This window comes from Maylandia zebra, linkage group LG12 (assembly GCF_041146795.1).
Source record: "Maylandia zebra isolate NMK-2024a linkage group LG12, Mzebra_GT3a, whole genome shotgun sequence".
Taxonomy (NCBI): Eukaryota; Metazoa; Chordata; class Actinopteri; order Cichliformes; family Cichlidae; genus Maylandia; species Maylandia zebra.
This window is the reverse complement of record NC_135178.1, coordinates 37,474,218-37,496,053: the sequence shown is the minus strand read 5'-3', so window position 1 is coordinate 37,496,053 and position 21,836 is coordinate 37,474,218. Positions and strand designations below refer to the sequence as shown.

At 42.9% G+C, this 21,836-nt stretch overlaps 1 protein-coding gene across 5 annotated transcripts in view; it reads left to right on the top strand.

The window, feature by feature from the left end:
• adamts3 (ADAM metallopeptidase with thrombospondin type 1 motif, 3) overlaps positions 1–21,836 on the top strand; it is a 137,856-nt gene that overhangs the window by 6,953 nt on the left and 109,067 nt on the right. For all 5 annotated transcript variants that reach the window (XM_076891210.1, XM_076891208.1, XM_076891209.1 and 2 more), the window contains exon 3: positions 2,867–3,300. In XM_076891210.1, coding sequence (XP_076747325.1) covers positions 2,867–3,300 — 434 coding nt within the window. The remainder of the gene's footprint in view (positions 1–2,866; positions 3,301–21,836) is intronic.

Below are 21,836 nucleotides of genomic sequence, written 5' to 3'. Positions count from 1 at the left end.
CAACAGGATGTTTTTATTTCTGTCATGCAGCCTCTGCCTGTGTAAGCAGGCATAAATAAACTCTGTCAACCTAATGAGGATGCTAAGTTAGCGAAAGGTGACCCGAAGTCTGATCGCTGCTGTGAGAGCGATGCTTTTTTTTTCCACATTAAAGGAAACAAAAAGAGTGTTTAATTAAAAACCGAATACCTGCCCAGCAGAAGATTATTTTAGCTGGTAAATGTCTGGATCCAGTACAGTCCTCCAAAAAGCCTCTGTTCTCCTGCAGGTTTGGATCCGTTTTTGTGTTTCTACATGAGAAATGTGTTTTATTTTGCTTTATTTTGCTTTTAATTTCAATTTTATTTTAACTGTTAAAGAAAACCAGTCAGCTTGTGTATAGATATACAGTATTATACACCATCAAACACTCACAGCCAGAGACATTTACTGTTTAACGTCTCAATTAAAAATAGCTGCAGTTGAAATCGGACTTTGTGCTACATATGGATCTGGTTGTTTTTGACACATCATCAAACCGCAGTCAAGTTGTTCTTTTTTTCTGTTTGCGTTTACATTTTGTGGAGCACGCTAACCGCAGTCATATTTGCGCTAAAAGCCTTTTTGTGCATTTCCAGTTTAAGACGTTTCCCGCGATCCGGCAGCTGTGAGGTGTGACTTTGTAGTAGCACACATTAACAGTGATATCAGCGGGCGATTTGTAGTCTTAGGCGAACGATCTGAATCCAGAGCAGGAACGACGCACTACATCAAACATCAAAACGGGCGTGGTTACCTGAAAATATCATGACAAGTTTAATCGATAGAGACGTTGATTTATATCCAATCAGTGCTTAAAATCAAAATCTGCATGGCTTTAAAAACATAGTCCTGTAAGCGGGACAAATGACTCTTTATATTAGACGTCTTCCTCATGAGGATTAAGCAGTGAAAGCCTGCTCTTTAAACACACACTAACAAGCTGAACACATTTCTGGCTTCTTTTTGATGCTCTGTGTCTTTTCATTGCTTAAATGCACTCTGTGGAAAAATATGTAGTACTCGGTACAACTGATGTAATTTTTTCCAAATATTTCAGTATCGGGCAGCTAACTGTGCGCCTTCCTTGCTTTGCAGATATAGTAATGTCAGGATGATGTAACAGGGAGGGAAAAAGGATTTAGATGTTTGTTTTAAGTTCAAACCCACAGTTTTCACGCTTTTTTTCGCCTCATCTCTTGGACTCCATGCTTTCATGTGCTCCATCGGTACCATTGTCATGCTTTGGCGTCATGAAACCTGCAGTCTTTGCTTTGAATGCTTCTAAAATAGTCTTTTCTTGCCATCACATGCATCCACGTGCATGCTCACTGTGATTGTGTGAAGTCACGTCCTCAGATATGTAATTTTAGCTTCCCCATTGACACCTGTTTGATGTTTTCTGGTCAAAAGCAGCAAGATAATTACACGCTTTCAATATTCTTGTTAGATTTTTTCCAACCAAAGATTCTTGGAAAAGCAAACCAAGCTCGGATGGAATTTTCCTAAATCTGAAAGTGTTTGAGAAAGCCCACAGATTTTCTGGTACATTTGGGTTGACCACAAATGTGCCAATGAACAAGGAAGTGGGTGAAACAAAGCAATATGTTAAAACAATGGCACAGGTGAAACTGGCTTGTGCTGGTGTTACATTTTTTTGTGTTGAAGGCCGGCACAGCTCAGCAGAAGAGCAACAACGGTGAGAAAATAAGTGTTTTCTGACAGAATCAGAATCATAATGAGTACGAAGCAACACCAGTCGTCCTGAAATTCACAGCAAGCCCAGTAGTAACCGACACCTACGCTGCTCAAGGTCGTCTTTAAACCTGGCTCATCTATATTTCAGTGCAGTGTCATATGCAAGATCACACATAACATATTCTGGTGTTGATCCATGTGGCAGCAGGACAGCAGAATATGCCTCGTGGGAAGCCACACAGAGTCCTGCTGCTGTGATACAGCTGCTACTTAGGCAGTAGCACAGTAGCAGAGTTTAGACGTGAGCTCAGCAGCGCTGTAGTTCATTATCCACGGTGAATGTCTTTGTTTTCGTCTGGAAAATGATCATTTGAAATTGGTGTGACACATCGAAACCAAAGAACGTGGAGTGATACGATCCACGCAGACAGCGGTGTTTCAAAACGTCTGCCAATCCTGGAGGTTTCACAATCAGTGAGGGCAGCTGTGTTTCCCAGAGATATGAAATGTGGGAATAGTGAGGATTAAACACAGAATCAGGTGTGCTCATAGTTCCACTGTAGACACGACACCGGTGCTGTAAGTTTGTCCCATTGTTGTTGTTCTCAGAGTATTTTGTCGCTCTGCCCGTGACATAAAGCAGGGTCAGGGATCCTCGTCCAAGTGAAAGAAAATATAACCCCAACACTGACGCTTACTCCCATCTGGGTCTTAGATGCCTTTGAAACTATGCAAGTGTCCTATTAGCATTTCTGTTGGCCTAATAATGTGTCTCAGAGAGTTTTAGCTCAGTCAGTCTGGCTCTCAGCTGTGGTGTTCTAGTTCTCTCTCGTTGGACTAAGAAGGTAAACGTGGTGAATCAGTTAGTCCAATATTTTGTTTTTGAGTTGGCAGAGACAGAAAAATGAAGGTCCAAATGTTAGCTGACAGGAAATCAAGTCCAAGTGTTCTTAAAGGTTTGCCATGAATGTCAAAGCTCGTCCTGTCTCAGAGGAACATTAGTTGGCTAAAAGTGATAAAAGGATGATTAGAGCAGGCAGCATAATCAGGCCTTGGCTGACTGATGTGTTTAGAGGAAAAGACTAATTTGATATTGTTTTATTGCTGTTTGGAAAAACTAACTTTGCTGGGTTCTTGTGGTTTTTTGCAGACCAGTTGAAGAGCCGGCTGAAAGAATACGGCCTGGTCACCCCCTTCAGCACCGACTCCCACGGACACTACCTGTCACACCTGCTCTCCGCCACTCACAAGCAGCGTGTTAAGAGGGAGGTGCTTGAAAACGGTGAAACTGAACAGAGGCTTTTCTTCAACATCACTGCCTTCGGAAAGGAGTTTCACCTTCGTCTGCGGCCGAACAGCAGGCTGGTGGCGCCTGGCGCGATGGTGGAGTGGCATGACGAGGTCCCGGGATTCAGAAACGGCAGTGGTGGCAACGATTCTAGCGTGGGCGCCAACCAGACTGAATCCACCAATGGCACGGAGAGGATACTGCGCCGTGAGCTGCTCAAGACCGACTGCACCTTTACCGGTGACATCACAGACGTCCCCGGGGCCTCGGTTGCCATTAACAACTGCGATGGGTTGGTAAGTTTCCTCGGCCGTAAAACTCCTTCCTTTCCCACCCCATGAAAGTCCTTTTCATTTCAAAAGTGCCATGACCTTACCAACTGACACCAAAGGATTTTGGATGTCTGTAGCATTCCTTTACATCACTGCTCGGCATTTTTACAGCACATTGTTTTTGCAGACGTAATAGCTTTTTGTACTTTTTGTACAGAGGTTTGTTACGGGTGAGTAGTCTCCTATTGCATTCGTGAAGGGATTTTCCTCCTAACCTCTTCCCAACATAAAGCACGAGCTCCTTTTGTCCTTTCTAAAAGTCTGCAGTCCCATCCTCCCTATCACCCCTCATAAAACACTTGGACAGTCATTGGGCAACGACCAGAGCCAAAATCTCTTAGAGTTGGCCAGCGGAGCATCTCTGCATTTTAGGAAAGAATAGGCCAAACCCAGATTCCTTCAGCTGTAGTTGAAATACTGCAGAGATTTGAAAAGCAACACAAAGAATGTCCTCCAAAAATCACCTTCCTGATGGGGGAGCGATGGACAGCGCTCGTAGTGTCTTTTTAGTTTCTGAGCTGTTCAGCCGGGGAGACTGAAATAAAAATGAATTTCTACTGCTAATGGTGAACATTTGTAGTGCTGTAGGACTGACTCTCTGTTGGAAATATATTCATGACAAAGTTAAAGCAAAGCTCCTAACAGAAAGTAAAAAGGTCAAAATGCAAATACAAATCCGATGCACTGAGAGTTAAACTAGATTTGCTGTGCTTTATATCACATATTCTCACATCCTCATGCTTCATAGTCCTCCACTAGCTGGCTCAACCGATCTCTGACATATGATGGGGCAAACTCTCTTTAGTTTCATTTTAAACATCTCATGAAACGTTAAACTCAAATTCAAACATTTTCACACTGTCTGCATGACAGATGGTGATAAATGTGTTGATCCCTCGACTTATCTTGGCTCAATATTTGGCCAAAATATTTGCCACAGCAAGATGGTGAACATAGCAACATTATGCCTGTATAGCAGCTAGCCTGAGCAACCAGCATGAGTAATTACAGCGTCACAGAGATGAGTCACTGTGTGCTATTTCTGGATGACAGTGGAGGTGTGTGGGATGAAGACACAAGCAAGCAAGGCTAGGCTAAGGAGCGCGGACACTTGTTAGCAGGTGCCGGCTGTGACGATTACTAACTGTGCTGTTTATATCCAAAGGCTGCGGCTGCCCGAAAGCTACTAAAAACACATCACACTCGAACACGATCACAGTAATTAGGAGCAAAGACCTTATTGTTCTTTTTTGAAGGAGAAATGAAGCCCTCTGGTGAGCCTCAAAACTGGAATATTTTAAATGGTTTTTAACCTTCAGGCAGCCAACTCCAACCCATTTACATGTATTACTGCCAAATTACGGACCTTGGTGGAAGTATATAGAGATGCAGTTTAATTTCTGCCCCCTCAGATTGTAGGTTTGCCTTTGAAAAATGTGACATGGTTCATTAAAAAACATGCAGGGTTATCACCAGCATTCAGTAAAATAATAAATGTCGCTCAGAGTAATGATTCTGTTGTTGGACATCAAACTAAATGTTCCTGTCACTACGGTCTTTGTATCGTGGAGCATAATGAAGTAATGAGTTCACACTGTGTCACAGTGCAGCAGCAGGAAGTGAGTCACTGTGACGCAGAATCATTTCCATGTTAAAGCCAACCTGAAATCTGAATTCTCCCCACATAACAAACTGCAGCTGAAGCCCTTTTCCCTCTTTATCTGTGCCTAAAGAACATAAAGCTGTTTGTGGAGCTTTGTTCCTCTTTAAGCTTCTGTAACGTCAGCCCGTATAGCTTAAAACCAAAGATACAAGTTAATCATAGGGTGAGAGGCTGGGTTCACCAGTGTGTCACAGACAGACAACCGTTCACTCACCCATTCATACCAAGAGTTTCTAATTAACCTGTCCCCACTAACTGCATGTCTTTGGAGTGTGGGAGGAAGCCGGAGTACCCGGAGAGAACTCGGCCTGATGGTGGAGTTGAACTCAGGACCGTCTTGCTGTGAGGCAACAGTGCTAACCGCCGTGCTGCCCACAAAGTTTATTATTATTATTGGTTTTTTAGTAGTAGGATGAGTCGGTGTAGTATTAAATAAAGTTACAATTTGTCCGTTAGAGATGTGACAAACATCTGCATTTTAAAGGAGCTTAATTCAGACGGTTTCTTTAGAGCTGAATGTGGCTTTAACACTGATCATTCACTTAGACTGTATATAAAAGATGGCTACTCCCATCTGTGACATCTGTTTGTCTGTAAACTGTTATTCTGAAGCCTTGAGCTGAGGACTGATGTCATCTTGTTTTTTGTTCATGCTAGATCTGATTGAAAACTGCAGACGCTGCTGGTCAGACAGCCAAACTGGTTTCTACATGTGCTAAATAATATTCCCATTTACAGTGAACTGGTTGATGAAGCGGGGGTTTACTGCTTGACTGACATTCATTTATTATGTAACACTTATTATGTACCGGTAACCAAATTTAAACCAGAACAATGTTTGGATTTGATAGGGACGGGGCTGCTATATTTGCCTTTTGGCTGACAACACCAAGGAGCGGGGAAGGGAGAGAAGGAGAGAGATATATATATATGAAGGATGTAGTTGGCAGAAAGCGAGTGACACGACGAGAATCATGAAGGTGGACAGGTAGCCAAGGCAACATTGTTAACACACCCTGGTAGCTTCTGCTTTGCCCTCATTCTTTGGTTTTTTATGTAAATAATTTCACATTGTGTATGTGTATTGTAGATTCCCTCCGTTTTCCCCGTAATATTTATTTGCTTTAAAAAAATTCAGATTATTAGTTGTTTTCTAGTTGACGTGTATGTGTGTGTGTGTTTAACTGTTAATGCAAACGGAGGAATAATGATGAGAGCAGGAGGCAGGTGGAAAAGTGGACAGGCTGTCAGATGCTCGATGGTAAATTGTCAACAAATATGTGACTTTAAATATTTTAAGATATTATCGAGGTCAAAAATAAGGCCAAGCTTTGTTTTGTGGTTCTAAATATGGTGATTGCAAACGACCAGTCCCTATGTTTAATTTTGCGATTAGAAAATAGTACATATGCAGTCAGGTTTTGTTTCCTCTTTCTGGTAGTTATCATTTTCACCAAATTAATTATGCATGCTTTAAAAGCTCCTGAACTCTCTGTGAAGTTCTAAACATAATCTCTAAAAATAAACCGACTGCAGCGACAGGCACGTCTAAAGACAAAGATAATGCCAGTCTGACCTTTAAGTTCATCCTCTGAGCTGCAGGATTTGGCCGTTTCCTTTGATTGGAGCTGGAGGAAGCAGTTCATCACAGCAGAGTCTGTGTCTCTGAGTCTCCCCCCCGAGACATTTATAGTCCAGCCTTACAGGAGAGTCGGGCCTGGAGAGAGGGGGGGGATGCCACTCGCATGATGCCAAAAGCCATCAAGGTTTGTCAGTTAGACTGCTGCTGCTCTATGATCACATGCTTTACTGTCAGAGTATCAAAGGTTATTAAAAAGATGAACATCATAAATAACGCACAATACTGGGTCGAATCTTCATTGTTTCCTTTAACAGACAATACATTTTAGTCCGTCCAGTATCTGCTGCTTATCCAGTCCCAGGGGCCGCGGTTTAAGCAGAGATCACCAGAACAGTCTATGGTGATGCAACATAATCACTCCAGTGTGTCCTGGTCCAGAATGCTGTGTCCAACTCACCTCAGCCATCCCATGCTCAGAGATGTTCAAACCACCTCAGCCAGCCATTCTCAGTGTGGTTGAGCAGCAGCTCAGCTCTGAGCTCCTCCTGAATGACTCAGCTCTTCGTCCCATCTCTAAAGCTGAGCCCAGAAAGCTCATTTTCACCACTTCTGTCCATAATCTTATCTCTTCAATCTCTATCCTCCGTCTGTAGGCACGGATGAGGGTAGGAACTTTATCTTCAGCATCCTGTTATCCCCTTATATTCCAGCTTTCCAGCATTTCAAGATAACATACCCCGTTGCCACATCTGGGTTACAAATCTGTTGATTTTCTTTTACCAGGATCTCTAAACTTTTGGAAAAACAGAAAGATTTGACTCACTCTGAGCTGCAGCCATCAGCTCGGTTACAACAACAGAAGAAGTGCCGTGCTACACGATACTATAGAGATGAAGGCGGGAGAGACTTGGACATGTTTTCAGGCCAATCAGTAAAACAACAGAAGTGTTGCATGTTCCCACTGAAGCATTTCAGACGGCTCTTATTGAGACATACTTGCTCTTTTTGTTTCTACAGGCATCATTATTACACAATGACCTCATTTACTGTAACTTCTCATTCCCAGTGTTACATCACGCCAGAGAGCAAAATAAACGGGAAACTGTAAAATCGCCACAATAAAAGTAAGAATGTGGGACGTTAAATTCAGAGAAACAGAATCGAGTTTATTTGGTAAGTTTGCATTTGATTATCCAGCTCCTGGTTCCTCGCAGCACTGATTCTTGTTCCTCCTCATGTTTGCAGCCTAAATCCAAAACACGCAGGACTACAGAACCCGACATCAAACGCTCTCCAAACCAGTGCTTCCTGATCTAAAAGCCTGTCGTTGAGGGCCGGCCGTCTTTGATCTCAAGTGGTAGCCCTGGCCCTCTCTAGGTGTGCGTTTTACAGTTTCTTAATTATAGCCAGGCTGCTGTCTGGAAGTGTTTACTGCAGCTAGCATGCTGGCAGGCAGCCTGGCAGCTAAATACTTATGAGGCAGATACTTCCTCTGCTTCAGCAGCAGCGGGCGAACCGAGGGCGATCTTTGCTGGCCTGCGTGGGGGATGGCCCTTGTGTTGCATGTCAGAAAAGCTTGGGAGAGCTGGTCCTTCATGAAACATGAAACATGTCACTGCTGACTTCTGTTTTCTTCTTCCTTCACTCATACTGAGGAGAAGTGATCCTGTAGAATCTGCAGTCCAGTGTTGGTTGTTTCGCACGTTTGCTCCAGAGATTCGTGGTGCGAGTTCTCTTACAGAACCTGCATCATTTGTAACTCGTTTCCATATTTGGGTATTTAAAATCTGTGTCTCTAATCTGACTCGCTGAGCTGCTGCGTGTAAGCCGAGGCCTGTAGTTACAAATGAAGTCATTAGAAAGTGACACAAAGTTGGCGTGCGGCACCTTCTCCGTTAAATTTGCAGCACGAATAACATGAAATCATCTCCTCTTGTGATACTTGTGGCACTCTTAACTCCAGAGAAACAGCATAGCTGTGAGTCATGCACGAGAAGGAGGAGACCAGATTTGTCTGCGTTTTGCGAGCGACGATTTTCAAAATCTGATGCTGGCAATGAACTAAGTGCTGAATTAAACAGGCTCCAGCTCCAATTAAGCCTTATCCACCTAACAGTCCTTGGGTGGTCTTCCAGATTAAGGACTGAAATGTCTGTGAGAGATTTTTATTTGAAGCACTGATCGCACAGCTGGACTTGTTTGAGTTAAGGAGGATATAATAATTATAAGGATGCAGATGTGTGCTCTGCTGTGTGCTGCGCTCTGGGTTGCTTTCCAAATCCGAAGCCACTTGGATAAATGATCACGCTGTTTTTTCTCTGTGTGCCTCCTCCTGATAGATGGGCCCCGCTCTTTATCTGCTAAATATGCTGCTATTATAATACATTCATAAAATGAGGAGAGACTCACTGTAAGGTTCAAACAAGCCGAAGCAATGAGGGTTTGGTTGATTCATGAATGGACTGAACCCGTGTAGCACTTTTCTACACCATGTCTCATTCACACTCTGATGAATGCATCGGGAATAGCTCAGGGTTCAGGAGATTAGATGATCTGCTCAGCCTCCAGAGCTGCCAGCCAACAGGACCTGCTGTTCCCCGGCAGCCTCCCAAAGGCCTGCCAGGCCTGACTCTGCTGAGCCTCTGAGCTCAGGGAGATCAGGGTGGTATGGCTGTAAGTCGTACCCTCCTAAGCAACCCCCTTTTTTGTTTTACGTTACAGTTTTCCCACTGTTACTATTAAAATATGGATTATATATAATATGAGACTTCAATCCATCAGCATAGATCACCCACATCCAGACTAATGTAATTTATAAAAGTTCTGCTCAGTGCGCAGGCTAAGTTCTCTGGGTTCATCTGAAAAGCAGCGACGGCCTTGAAATGATTATCTCTGATATTTGCATGGAAACGATGAATCCTGGAGCTTTTTGCTTGGTTGAATAAAAAGTCTTGAACTCAGTAAGTCTGCACACTGTTGGTGAAACTTTTTATACGACTTGGAAACCACTTTGTTTGCTTCAGAAACTCTCTTTGAGGCACTTTTGAGATTTTAAGTTAAATATGTGGAAGTTTATTAAACCTTCTAAATTTATACCGTCATCTGAAACTTGTGGATAGAAAAACTAAAGAGCTTGTCACCGTTTTGGGAAATCTGGGCTCCATGAGCACATTTGGGTCTGTTTATGGGAGAATAATGACGGCGTTTGATCCTCAACACACCTGGTTTGTTGGAAGCTTTAGTAAAGGCGATGCAGTTTAACAGCTACAGTACGTCCATCGTAAATGGTTGGAAGGAGGGAAACTTCCTTTTTCTTGGTCACCTGATTGAAACTTGCACCACGTGCCTCTTTTAAAAAAGAATCGGAGTAAATGACGAAGGAATTCAGCTGACCTTTAGATGTCAGGCGGGGTGTGTCATTCCCATCACCCCTCCTCCCACTGCGTGTCTCTCAGTTCATGTACACTCACATGAACACAGCTGATGGTTCACATACTGAAGATATTTGATTTGCTTCCCTGAAAGGGAAAGAGAGGAAGCTTCTCATGTCTGATGTATTTTTGGACCTTTACTCTGGCTCTGTGTTTCATCCAGCAGAGAGAGGATTGAGACTATTTGACACAGCATATGTTATGTTGTTGCCATTAATAATGCATTACGACCTCTTTCTGTGTCTTTCTGTCAACCATGTGGTAGTCTGCCACTTTGGTCCAGGCTAAAATATTTCAGCTATGAAATGGATTACAGTGAAATGTGATTTCCTCTTTAGAGCCACCAGGTTTGTAGTTTTGAGCGCACTGCCCGGATGGTTATTGGTTGGCCTGCCTTAGCAACAGATACAGAAATCGGCATTTGTTAACTGTTAAGAAGCTAAAAACTTCAATATGAGTTTGTATTTGGCTCAAAACCCTTAACATATAATATGCAACTCAAAACAATAATAAAAGGCATCATTTGATGATGCTGTGAAGTAGTTTGAGTTCATGGGCGTTGTCTCACTGATGTGATTCAGACAGGAAGTCTTACTCATGTTAGCGCATTACTTTTATTCATACTGTAGAATTTCATTCTTATGTTACATGAACCTCTAATGGACCATGAGATGAATCAGCTACAGCTGCTTTATAATTATGAAGAGGGTTTGTTTATAAGGTTAGCCCAGTGCTGTCGTCGCTTCTGGGTTTGAAAAGGAAACCTCATCTGGAAATGCTTCACATTCTTTCTGATGACCAGCAGGGGGCGCCTCCTTTGATTAAAGCAAGATGTCTGATCTGTTACCTCAGGAAACATGCTTCCAGTGACCATGTTTAGTATAACATAAAGTCAATTCAGTTCCGTTTGGTTGAATTCAGTTTTATTTATATAGCATCAAATTATAGCCAACTGCTGCCTCGAGGCTTCTTATACTGTAAGGTAAAGAACTGGCAAATATAGAGAGCAAACTCCAACAAGCAGACGACTCCCTGTCAGCAAACACTTAGTGACAGTGGGAAGGAAAAACTCCCTTTTAACAGGAAGAAACCTCTGGCAGAACCAGGCTCAGGGAGGGGCGGGGCCATCTGCTGCGACCAGTAGAGAGCTAGAGGAGGAAGACAGGACAAAGATGTGGGTGAATGTTATTCTTGATTTATTTCCGACTTCTCATAGAAGTCTAGTGTACTCGCTCAGATTTGGGTATAAAAATGTGAGGTATCCCCCAGCGACACGCCGTCAGTGCTGTGATGCCGTCCTCATCATATTTAGTTCCCTAATATTTAGCTTTGTCAGAGTTGCCATATTGACACAACAGAGTTCTGTTTAAACGTGTCTCAGTACTGGGACCAGTGCAGAGGTCCACCAGGAGATGACCTTCAGCTGGAGATTGGCAAAATGAATATGTGGTCTGGTTTGCTGCTTTTTGTGGGCGGGGTTATGAAACTTTCTCATGGCACGTCATCTTTCCTGCAAGTTTTTCTCATGTTTTATATTAAGAGGCAGAGGCTGTGTGGGAGTCGTACGTAATTGTCTTCACTGCCATGCACAAGCATAAGTATACAGCGTGCCTTTATTTAAACATGCATTCTTCAGCTGACTAATGAGGCTAAACTCTGCAGTCACTGTCAGACACATCTTAAAGTAATAGACTCAGATGGAGAGTCATTGACTACAGGCTCACTCTGTGGCTGCATGACGGACAGATTGTAAGAGTTTAAATAGAAATCTGTTTGATTGAATCTACATTATGAGTGCATGCAGATTTCCTTGCTTTTGATTAGTGAAGATAAGTATGATGTGAGAGGAAAAGATAACTGCAGTGAGAGATGCATGTGTGGACCACAGAGTACCAGCATGACAAATAAAGTGTAACTTATGGAACTGCTTTAAAGCATCCATGAAATTCCTCTTTAGTCCCAGTCGTTTGTTAGATAGAGGACGGGCCAGCTGGAACAAATCCCTCCTCCTCTCTTTCTATATGAAGCTTTTTGTTTTTTGTGAGAATACCTGAGCAGACAGACGGTCTTGACGAATCAGCTGATAGATGCAGGCAGTGTGGTAGCCTAACCTGAACAGCACCAACTGGAAATGTGACTTTTATTTTTAAGCTTTAAATTTCCAGCAGCTGTGCAAAGCTCGGCCACCTTTAACGTGTGTCACGTTGCATAATCGGCTCTGAATGGTGAGGCGCTGCTGTGTCTGAGGTGTGTGTGTGAGACTTGCGAGTGTAAATACACTGCAGGTCTGATGGGTGAAACTATGCTGTCAGAGCAAAGGCTCATTGTAACTCAGAGATTCTGCAATCATCCTCCTCAAATTCCTGCAGCTTCGGCGGCGTTTACAATGTTGAGATTCATCGAGAGTGACAAAATGAGCAAATAAAGCATGCTGATGTTTTGCTGAGAGCTACGTGTGCTCAGTGGCCTACACTCTTGGCCTCAGAGACTTAAAAGAGCATTCTGGACATGCACAGCTCCTGACATATCTGGAGCTACTGTGTAGGAGGGGCGGGGGCAAAAAGGCAAAAAAGAAGAAGAAAATATCCTATTTGATTAGGGGAAAAAAAGAAAAAGTAAGTGAGCCAGTTCCTCTTTGCGGTGAACTGTAGCTGGGCACAAGAGTTTTATTCACCGACAGTTCTTAATGTTCCCTGTTGACTTAGCCAAGGCTTGTTGCAGAGGCTTGACCCCAGAGCTGTTTGGGTATATGGTTTGAGGTGCAGGGGAGAGGCGCACCAAGATATGCAAAAAGTTTTCTCCTCTGCAGTCGTGGGCTCGGCTTGCAGTGCCGAGGTGCTTGCATTGATATTTATACATTTAAACATTTTTAATCGTGACCTATATAAACCTAAGACGAGCCCACATTTTCTGTTGTCGTTTCAGACGGACATTGAGAGCCATTCACTGGCGCGAGGTTTTATTTTAAGTCGAGTGTGGAATCCCACCGCCTCCTCAAAGCCGTCTGTAAATGTTTGCTCTGTTTGGTGGAGCGGCACAAAACGACACAACCAAATGAATTCCTGCGTTGTTTCTCAGAGCAGAGGCTACCTGATATTTTTGCTAAAATGATAATACTTTTGATTACTTCTCTCTTCTCCAAGATTTTTTCCAAATACTGTTTCCAGTGAAGCTGGGGGAAACTTCAAACACACACAGATATATTGAGGATAGTAGTGGCTCATTGCCATGTTTTTGCAGTTTCCTGTTTATCATTTTCAGAAATACTCTCTAGTTGTTTTTCAGATTATCAGCAGGCCTCTGCTGAAATTTGTGAAAAATAAACTTCTGCGAATTCCTTTAAAGAGTGGGGATGAAAATGTCAAGTAATGATGACGAAGGTTTGCTCACATTTTTCAAAGCAAACACACCTTTGGACAACATGGAGGGTGAAAGGTGGCAGTGTCCCGGCTGAATCCAGGCCTTTTTTTAACATTGCAGGTTTTTTTCAAATGAAAGCACGTTCGTACCGACCTCCTTAAGAAGTTTAGACTGAAAGAGACTGTTTTTGAAAAACTGGAGCCCTTCAGCTGAATCCCATGTGTTTTCTTTGGCAGAGGAGTGCTGTCTGCTTGGCAGGGGCTGATGTTGGGGATATTAAAGTGATGGAACACAGGGTTCCTGATCCCTTTTTTGAGGTTTGTGTTTAGGTAGGACATTGTCTCCGCTGATATCGGATAATGCCGAATACTGGGTCACAGAAAATATGTCACAGTAAACTCTCCGCAAGGGCACAGCAAGCTTGTGGAATTGGAAAGTGTGTTTTGACTTGGTGTCTTCACACTAATTACAGTGTTGATTCCACATAATAATTCACTACAGATTTTATCATACAGGCTCCGTCCCAGAGAAATGATCTTCAGCTACAGACGCATTTCCCCAATGTTTCTTTCTTATTCTAGTGTTTCCCAACCTTTTGGAGCCACGGCACATATTCTCATTAGAAAAATCACACGGCACACCACCAAACAAAAACGTCACAAAAAGCATATTGATCATTTTTCTAAATTGGCTGGGTTTGTCCCCAGTATACCTGTTTTGCTTTCTTCTGACCGCTACTCATGCTGGGGAATCGGAATTCCTCCAGGACCCAAGTCGGATTGACTACTTTTCCTTTTCAAATATGTGTCTATTGCTATTATGTGCTGCATGACTATTATGTAATTTCTCCTTTGTCTTCTTCTGTTTTACTGGCAGTAACCCAGCAGGTAGTTGTGCTGCCCTCTAGTGGAAGAGAATGTAGTTGTTCTGCCCGTTACTCACGCCGATCGCTTAGAGTACTAATCAGGTGCAACCAGATAACCTTCCACAGCACACCTATGTCCCACGCACAGTGGCTGGGAAACACAAAGATGTTACCCAGGTTCCCAGATAATAACGTTTTAGTGGCTTGAATGTGGGCGACGTGAGATGCAGTAACTGGTCTGTTCATGAAAGCTTTACTGACTGTCTTCATCTAATCTACGGTTTTACTAATACGTTAATTAAAGGTATGCTGAGGATGATTTTACACATGATATCTTTGATCACCTTTTTTATTATAGTCTGATTATTCAGCTTGCAACCACTCATCTCTTGATAATAAATGCATAAAGTTACGGTGACTGCAGAGAATCAGCTGCAGGAAACAAAGCTCCCTGACCTGTAATGTAAACCAGAGGTCCCCAACCCCCGGGCCACGGAGCCGTACCAGTCTGAGTCGTTTGTACCGGGCCGCAAGAGTTGAGGCTCAGGTGTCAAATGTATGTTTTTCAGGGTTTTTATTGTTAACTTGGCTGCCCTGGGTCTTTTCCTGTGTGTTATGATAAAATCCTTTTCTTTGATACCGATACTGTTAAAGGCCGGTCCGTGAAAGTGTTGTCGGGCATAAACTGGTCTGTGGCGCAAAACAGGTTGGATACCTGTGCTGTAAACAGTCGTGTTCTTATGAATATGATCCTAATCATGAATAGGTGTGATTTATGGCCCTGGGATTATTCTGAGTGTTGTTTGTAGTCTGAGGAGGGATTGGCTGCCTGCAGGTGAGAAGTCTGCGTGAGGGACTCAACTGGTTTCAACCACGAGCATCAAGATTTCAACTCAAATTTACATTTTTATTTTCATAATCGGGCTCATCGTAGTAATGCCGCAGTGGAAAAACACTAAAGAATAACATGAATTCATAAAGTACTCTTTGTACACATATGACTGTGTGGCCACTACCAGCTCCACCACCATCATCAAGTTTGCTGACGACACCGTCGTGGTGGCCTGATCTCTGATAACAACGAGACGGCCTACCTGAAGGAGATTAGGAATCTGGAGAACTGGTGCCAGAGGAACAACCTCCTTCTAAACGTCAGTAAGACAAAGGAGCTGATAGTGGACTTCAGCACTAAGCAGGAGAGGAACTACCAGACCCCCGTCATCAACGAGTGCCCAGTGGAGAGAGTGGACAGCTTCAAATACCTCGGAGTTCACATCACGCAGGACCTGTCATGGTCCTGTCACATCAACACCGTGGTGAAAAAGGCCCGACAGCGTCTCTACCACCTCAGACGCTTGAGAGACTTCCAACTGCCCTCCAAGGTGCTCAGGAACTTTTACTCCTGCACCATAGAGAGCATCCTGACGGGAAACATCTTAACCTGGTTCGGGAACAGCACCATGCAGGACAGACGAGCTCTACAGAGGGTTGTGCGGTCAGCTGAGCGCACCATCCGCTCCGAGCTCCCTGACCTGCACTCAATCTACAGCAGGCGGTGCTGGACCAAGGCCAGGAAGATCGTGAAGGACCTCAGCCATCCCAACAACAGACTGTTCTCTCTGTTGAGGTCAGGAAAGCGATTCCGCTCCCTGAAGACCAACACAGAGAGACTGAGGAGGAGCTTCTTCCCGCAGGCGATACGGTCTCTCAATCACACCACCACACAGTACTGACCCACACATACAGTTCTTACACACACACTGGACTTTCTGGACTTTGTTTTTGCACAACACTGGTCACTATATTCTTCATTTCCGGTTAATACTTGTACAGCTGCTGTTATTGTGTATATATTTATTTATATTTAGATTTCTTCATACATTCTTATATAGTTCTATATTGTGTATTTTGTTGTACAGTTATTTTATTTTCAACTTTAATTTATATATTTTATCTTATTCTTCCCAGTTAAATTTACCCTTCATTCTAATTTGTGTTGTACAGTTATTTCATTTTTAACCGTAATTTATATTTTATTCCTTCCTAGTTAAATTTACCCTTTTTAATTTTTCATATTTATTTCCTATCTTATTCATAGCCTTTTCCTTTTTTGTTTTCTTTAGGTCACGAGCAGTTGTCCAAGCATTTCACTACATATCGTACTGTGTATGACTGTGTACGTGACAAATAAAATTTGAATTTGAGTTAAACTGTTGTAGTCACATAAAAGCCTGAGAGGACAGCTCATGTCTCGTTTTCATACCTCAGTGTTTATAGCATTCAGTAAAAGTTACTTGGAGGACAGCTCACAGACGGAGTCAACAAATGACCTGTGATCAATTTGAGCACCCGTCTGTGTAAAATGTAAATCGATAGAATGCGATTATGAAACCTTTCATCACAGTGAACTAACTAAACTGGGATATTGATTAAATGACTCAGACTCACCACAAAGAAAAGCAAGCAGCACTTATCATCGGGCAGGCCATCGCAGGAGACGACAGCTGTTAAACTTTAATCATCAGAAAGCTACAGACTGAATTTGATCAGAAAGGTTTTCAGCTGCCTCTTTATCAATAGCCTGTGTTGATTCAGCTCTCACCAAGATAGTTTGGTTCTAAATAAGCAATTTCAGTGACATTAAAAGTTAGGAGTGAAACGGTTCAGCCTGTGCAGAAGTCTTTGGGTTTGCAGTGCTCGCTGTAAACTCTGGATGGACGACAGTTGGTCTGATGTTGTGCTGTCTCTGCTTAGAAATGTTGGCCTCTGTGGTCTGGCTCTGAATGGTGTCTCAGGTGTTTCTCTAACTGATCACTGTGCTTTAAAATCAAGAAGGTCTCAGAGGAAGAAATACGCTAAAATGATCACACTCAGTAATATTTTGTCTCTGATTAATTGGTTTGAAAATGCCACCTTACACCTTTGAGCTCTGCAGATCTGAGGTACGGTGAAAGGGCAGAAAGCTGCTTTTGCACAACATTTAGTCACAGGGATTTCAAATAATGTTGCTATTTTATCGTAATAAAGATTTGTGCCAAGTGTTGTTGAAATTAAGGCAAAAAATGTCTTTTGTAAGGTCACAATTCCTTTTAGCTTTGACCTCCAAATTCAAGAGACACTGAGACTCTGCTGTCCCGGTTAGGCTGAGCCAAAAACCAGAAAAAGAGTCTCAGATACTAATTCATGCTAAAATTACTTTTGGATACTCATTTACAACCGTATAGATACCATCAGTGTTGTCTTTGCCTCATCCCGGTGAAACTACATCACACAGCCCCTGCAGGCAGGTACGCAGCCCCTCCCCTCACTATCAGCCGAGCACGTGAACAGTAGCTGACATGTTAATGTTAGCTGCTTACCCGATATCCACAAGCCCAGCCTCAAGGGTCACACGCTGAAATGAGAGAAACTCGGTGTGCAAGAGTGAAACCACTGTTTACATTTTTAATGTATTACTTTCATTTAATTTATTACCTCTAAACTGTGTTTGATCAGCAATTGAATCAGTGAACTGAGTGATCAGAAGCACGGCACTACCTAAGATCATTTTAAAATATTTGTCATAGATAGATATAGATATCTTTCTATATCTATATAGATATAGATATCTATATAGATATCGATATCTATATAGATATAGATAGATATAGTTATACAAACGAAGTGGTGGTGGCTATAGGACATAGTGGTGGTTTGGGGTGGCTGTAGCTCAGGTGGTAGAGCAGGTCATCCACTGATTGGAAGGTTGGTGGTTCGATTCCTGGCTTCCCCTAGTCTACATGCCAAATATCCTTGGGCAAGATACTAACCCCAAATTGCTCTCCAATGCATCCATCGGAGTATGTATGTTTTGATGTTCTGATGTCTGACATTTGTCCACCTGAATCATCTGATCAAGAGCCTGTTAGCTGAGTTCAGTTCAGTCCAGGTACCGGTCCCTTACCTTACACGAGCCTTCAAAATGCATTAAAAATTCCTCACTAGTGATATAAGCTCATTAAATGTGGGACTCGTGACCAGGAGAAAGCTGCAGTTTGAAGCTTTTGGACCATCTGCAGACAGAAGTGTGAGGAAAACACCCGGCTGTACAAGCTCACTGCTGGCTATTATCATCAATTAGGCATGAAATAACAGGTGTAGACTAACAGAAACACCAAAAAGCTTTCCAAGGTAGGCATGCAAGCTTGAGAGTGCAACAATGCTTGTTTCCTTTATTGGGTTAGCTTCAGTTCCTCTGAATTCCTGCTGCCGGAGACATTTCATGATGTTTTATGCTAAATTCTGGCCTCAAGTTATCACACTTCAATTCTCCTAAAAGAGATAATTATGTTCTGTTTCTCCAGGTAAAAGCATCCAAATACATCCTAAAGTTAACAGTCCTCTAAATATGAGAACCTCGGTGTGTGCTTTAGTTTTTAATTTATTACTATTTTGGGCTCTGACAGCAGCTGAAACACAGATAATGATGCTGAGCTGAGTTATATCCTGACTCTGCTACGTTCGACCTGTGATTGAATAGAAATGAGCAAATATACACTAGAAACCAGATGAAGTGAATAACATCTCAGTACAGATGAGAATGTTCTGCTGGAAAACCTTCACCATGGAAAGAAGTGTTACTTAAACACGGATCACCTAGTTTCACATTACTGAATACCTGAGACCCCCTCATTGGTCATGTTTCCCCCCTCCAGCAGGTACACGTAAGTGTAAGTAAGTGCGTATTGATTGGACATGACTTTCCTGACATGATAATTCAAATGATTGATTTCCAGCGTTGAGCTGAATTGAAATGATATTGTGGTTTATACTGGAGCTGTGAGGCGTAGTCGAATCAGTCAGCAGCTCAAGGACATCTGAAGATGTCACAATGAGGTTTTTCACTGTGACTGAGTGACGTCGTTTCTGAATAACGTAATAATATGTATGTTAATGTAGATTTCTAAGGTTTGATGTTGTATCCATGGGGATAGATACTGATGCTCTGCTGTGGAGATGAGTGTGTAGGCTGAACGTACGGCCACGAGCGTGTGTATCGACCAAAAACAAGAATATAAGTGGTGAAGATGAGCTTCCTCTGAAAGGTGTCTGGGCTCTCTGTGAGGATAAAGAAGTGCTTTGGAGAGGCTCAGTGTGGAGCCACTACTCCTCTGCATTGAGACGAGCCAGGCGTCTGACTCAGATGCCTTCTGGACGTGTATGGGCTCAAAATGTGGTCATAAATATTTTGTACTTGTAAAGAAGATTTGCATGTGTAAAAAAGATTTGCATGTGTAAAAAAGATTTGTGTGTGCGTAAAAAAGATTTGTGTGTGGACTTAGAAAAAAACCCCTGCAAGTTACAAGTTCGGATTTTGACCCTATTTTTCTTCCTTTCATCTGATTGGTCAATGTCATGTCAATCACAAATGTAACAATCCAATCAGAGAACAGATGGGTTTGGCTGTCAGAGGGGAGCTTTTTTGAACTGCAGGTCCTTGAAGGGTGATACAGTTTGAAGCTGGAGGATCGCTATATAAATATCCGATAGCAGCTAGGTCCCCTAACTTTCAGTAGCTGTTGAAAGGATAAAGTTGTGGTATATCAGTGGTTAGAAATAACATTATTACTTTAGGATTAGTTTAACACAAAGTCAGGGCTGACCCAGGACCATTGCTGTGAGTCACAGTGCGCAGCATAAAAGTCCTTTCACATCGGACGCAGGATGTGCTGCTAATGCTAACTGCTAACTAAAAGCAAAGGATCCAGAATTTGTTGCTGGCTGCTGGGCTCTGTGGGTTTTTGCAGCAGCTCTACCTGTACTAGATGCACCTGCTCCTTGTCTTTTCTATCTCTGACTTTATGTCCTCTACAAGAGTTTGGTTTTTTTGCTGGTTCTTCAAATGTTCAATAAAAACATGTATGCTAATTCATAACGAAGAAAGCTTTGTAATGAAGACTGTCATTTCCAAAACACTGCCCGCCCCCACCCCGCGGTCCGCAGCGCTGTTGAAAAGGCTGTGGAAGTCCCTGTATTAAACACGTAGACCTGTGACACAAAAATCACCAAACTCGGACGACCACAGACTGTTTTCCTTCGTGGTGATGAAGGAAAATGCTGGGTTGGCATGTAAAAGGGCATTTATTCCCTTCAAAGACCTGCAGTTCAAAAAAGCGCCCCTCTGACAGCCAAACCCATCTGTTCTCTGATTGGATTGTTACATTTGTGATTGACATGACATTGACCAATCAGATGAAAGGAAGAAAAATAGGGTCAAAATCCGTACTTGTAACTTGCAGGGGTTTTTTTTCTAAGTCCACACACGAATCTTTTTTACACATACAAATCTTTTTTACGCACACACAAATCTTTTTTACACACACGAATCTTTTTTACAAGTACAAAATATTTATGACCACATTTTGAGCCCATAGACGTGTTTCGGATGAGGTGTTTTGTGCATGCGTCCAACTCGAGAGGGACCCTAGGGCCAGTGTTTCAGCTGACATAGGAACTCCACATTTCTGCTCTCAAATAAACATTCAGAATCCATGTTTACGAGCTTATTCAATGACTTTTGTTATCTGAATGCCGAAGCTCTCACTGGCATCCTCGTGTCTGAGACGATAAAATAAATGAAAAGACGCCGTAGTGCTCCTGCAGGTGAAAAGAAACACTGCAGCGTGTCTTTAATCCTTTCACGTACAGCCACCTATGTCTTTAAAAAACACACCCGTACATATGAGACACTGCTCTCTGTGCCTTTTGTTCAGAAAGGTCTGCGTGTCTCTTAAGGCCACGTTGAGCTTAAAGCGAATGCTGTGGTTCAATGACAACATGACAACAAGCTGGCAGGTGGCACACAATATGTGCTTTTGCCCCCCAGCTGTAAGAGGCTGATGGGGTACAGTAGTCACCCCGCCGGGCAAGAAGATGGGTGGGTGGCATGGAGCCTAAGTTTATGAATGTGATAACTCTGGAAATAGACGATCCAGGAGCTTCAGATTGATGCTGCAGGTGGAACTACTACAGATCTGATGAGTTTGAATCCCAGATTATATTTTCATCATGTGAATGTGAACCTGAGAACAAGGCGATGTAGGATTTCAAACTGATACCATCGGTGTGTCAACCAGGAGGCCGAGGGGCAGCACTGGAAGCTTGCAGTGTTTTTTTTAATGTGAGAAAACACACCCAGGGCTGGACTGGGACAAACATCAGCCCTGGTGTTTTTGGTCTAGACGTCCCACTGTGATCGCTCAGCGAAGGTAGGCAGAGGCTCCGTCACGTTAAGACGTCTGACCCTTCAGGATGGCCCATCGGCCAAAAAGTGCGTCGGCAGTCCAGCCCTGGGTAGTTATGCAAACCAGGCAGTAATGGACTCAAACTAGAATTTAATTTCCTTCTAATAATATCTGCCTCAACATGCATTTAATGCCCATAAGCCTAAAAACGCCCCGCTCTTCTGTCTCGTTCCCCTGTGACCTGTGTTTTGTATATAAGACTCATTAGACGGCTCGGCTGGCTGTGCAGCAGTGTTAGAGGAGATGGCATCACTGTAATGGAGTTTAGTTTAAAAGTATTTGTTACAGCAGCCCTGCAAGGCTCTGCCAACCTCCC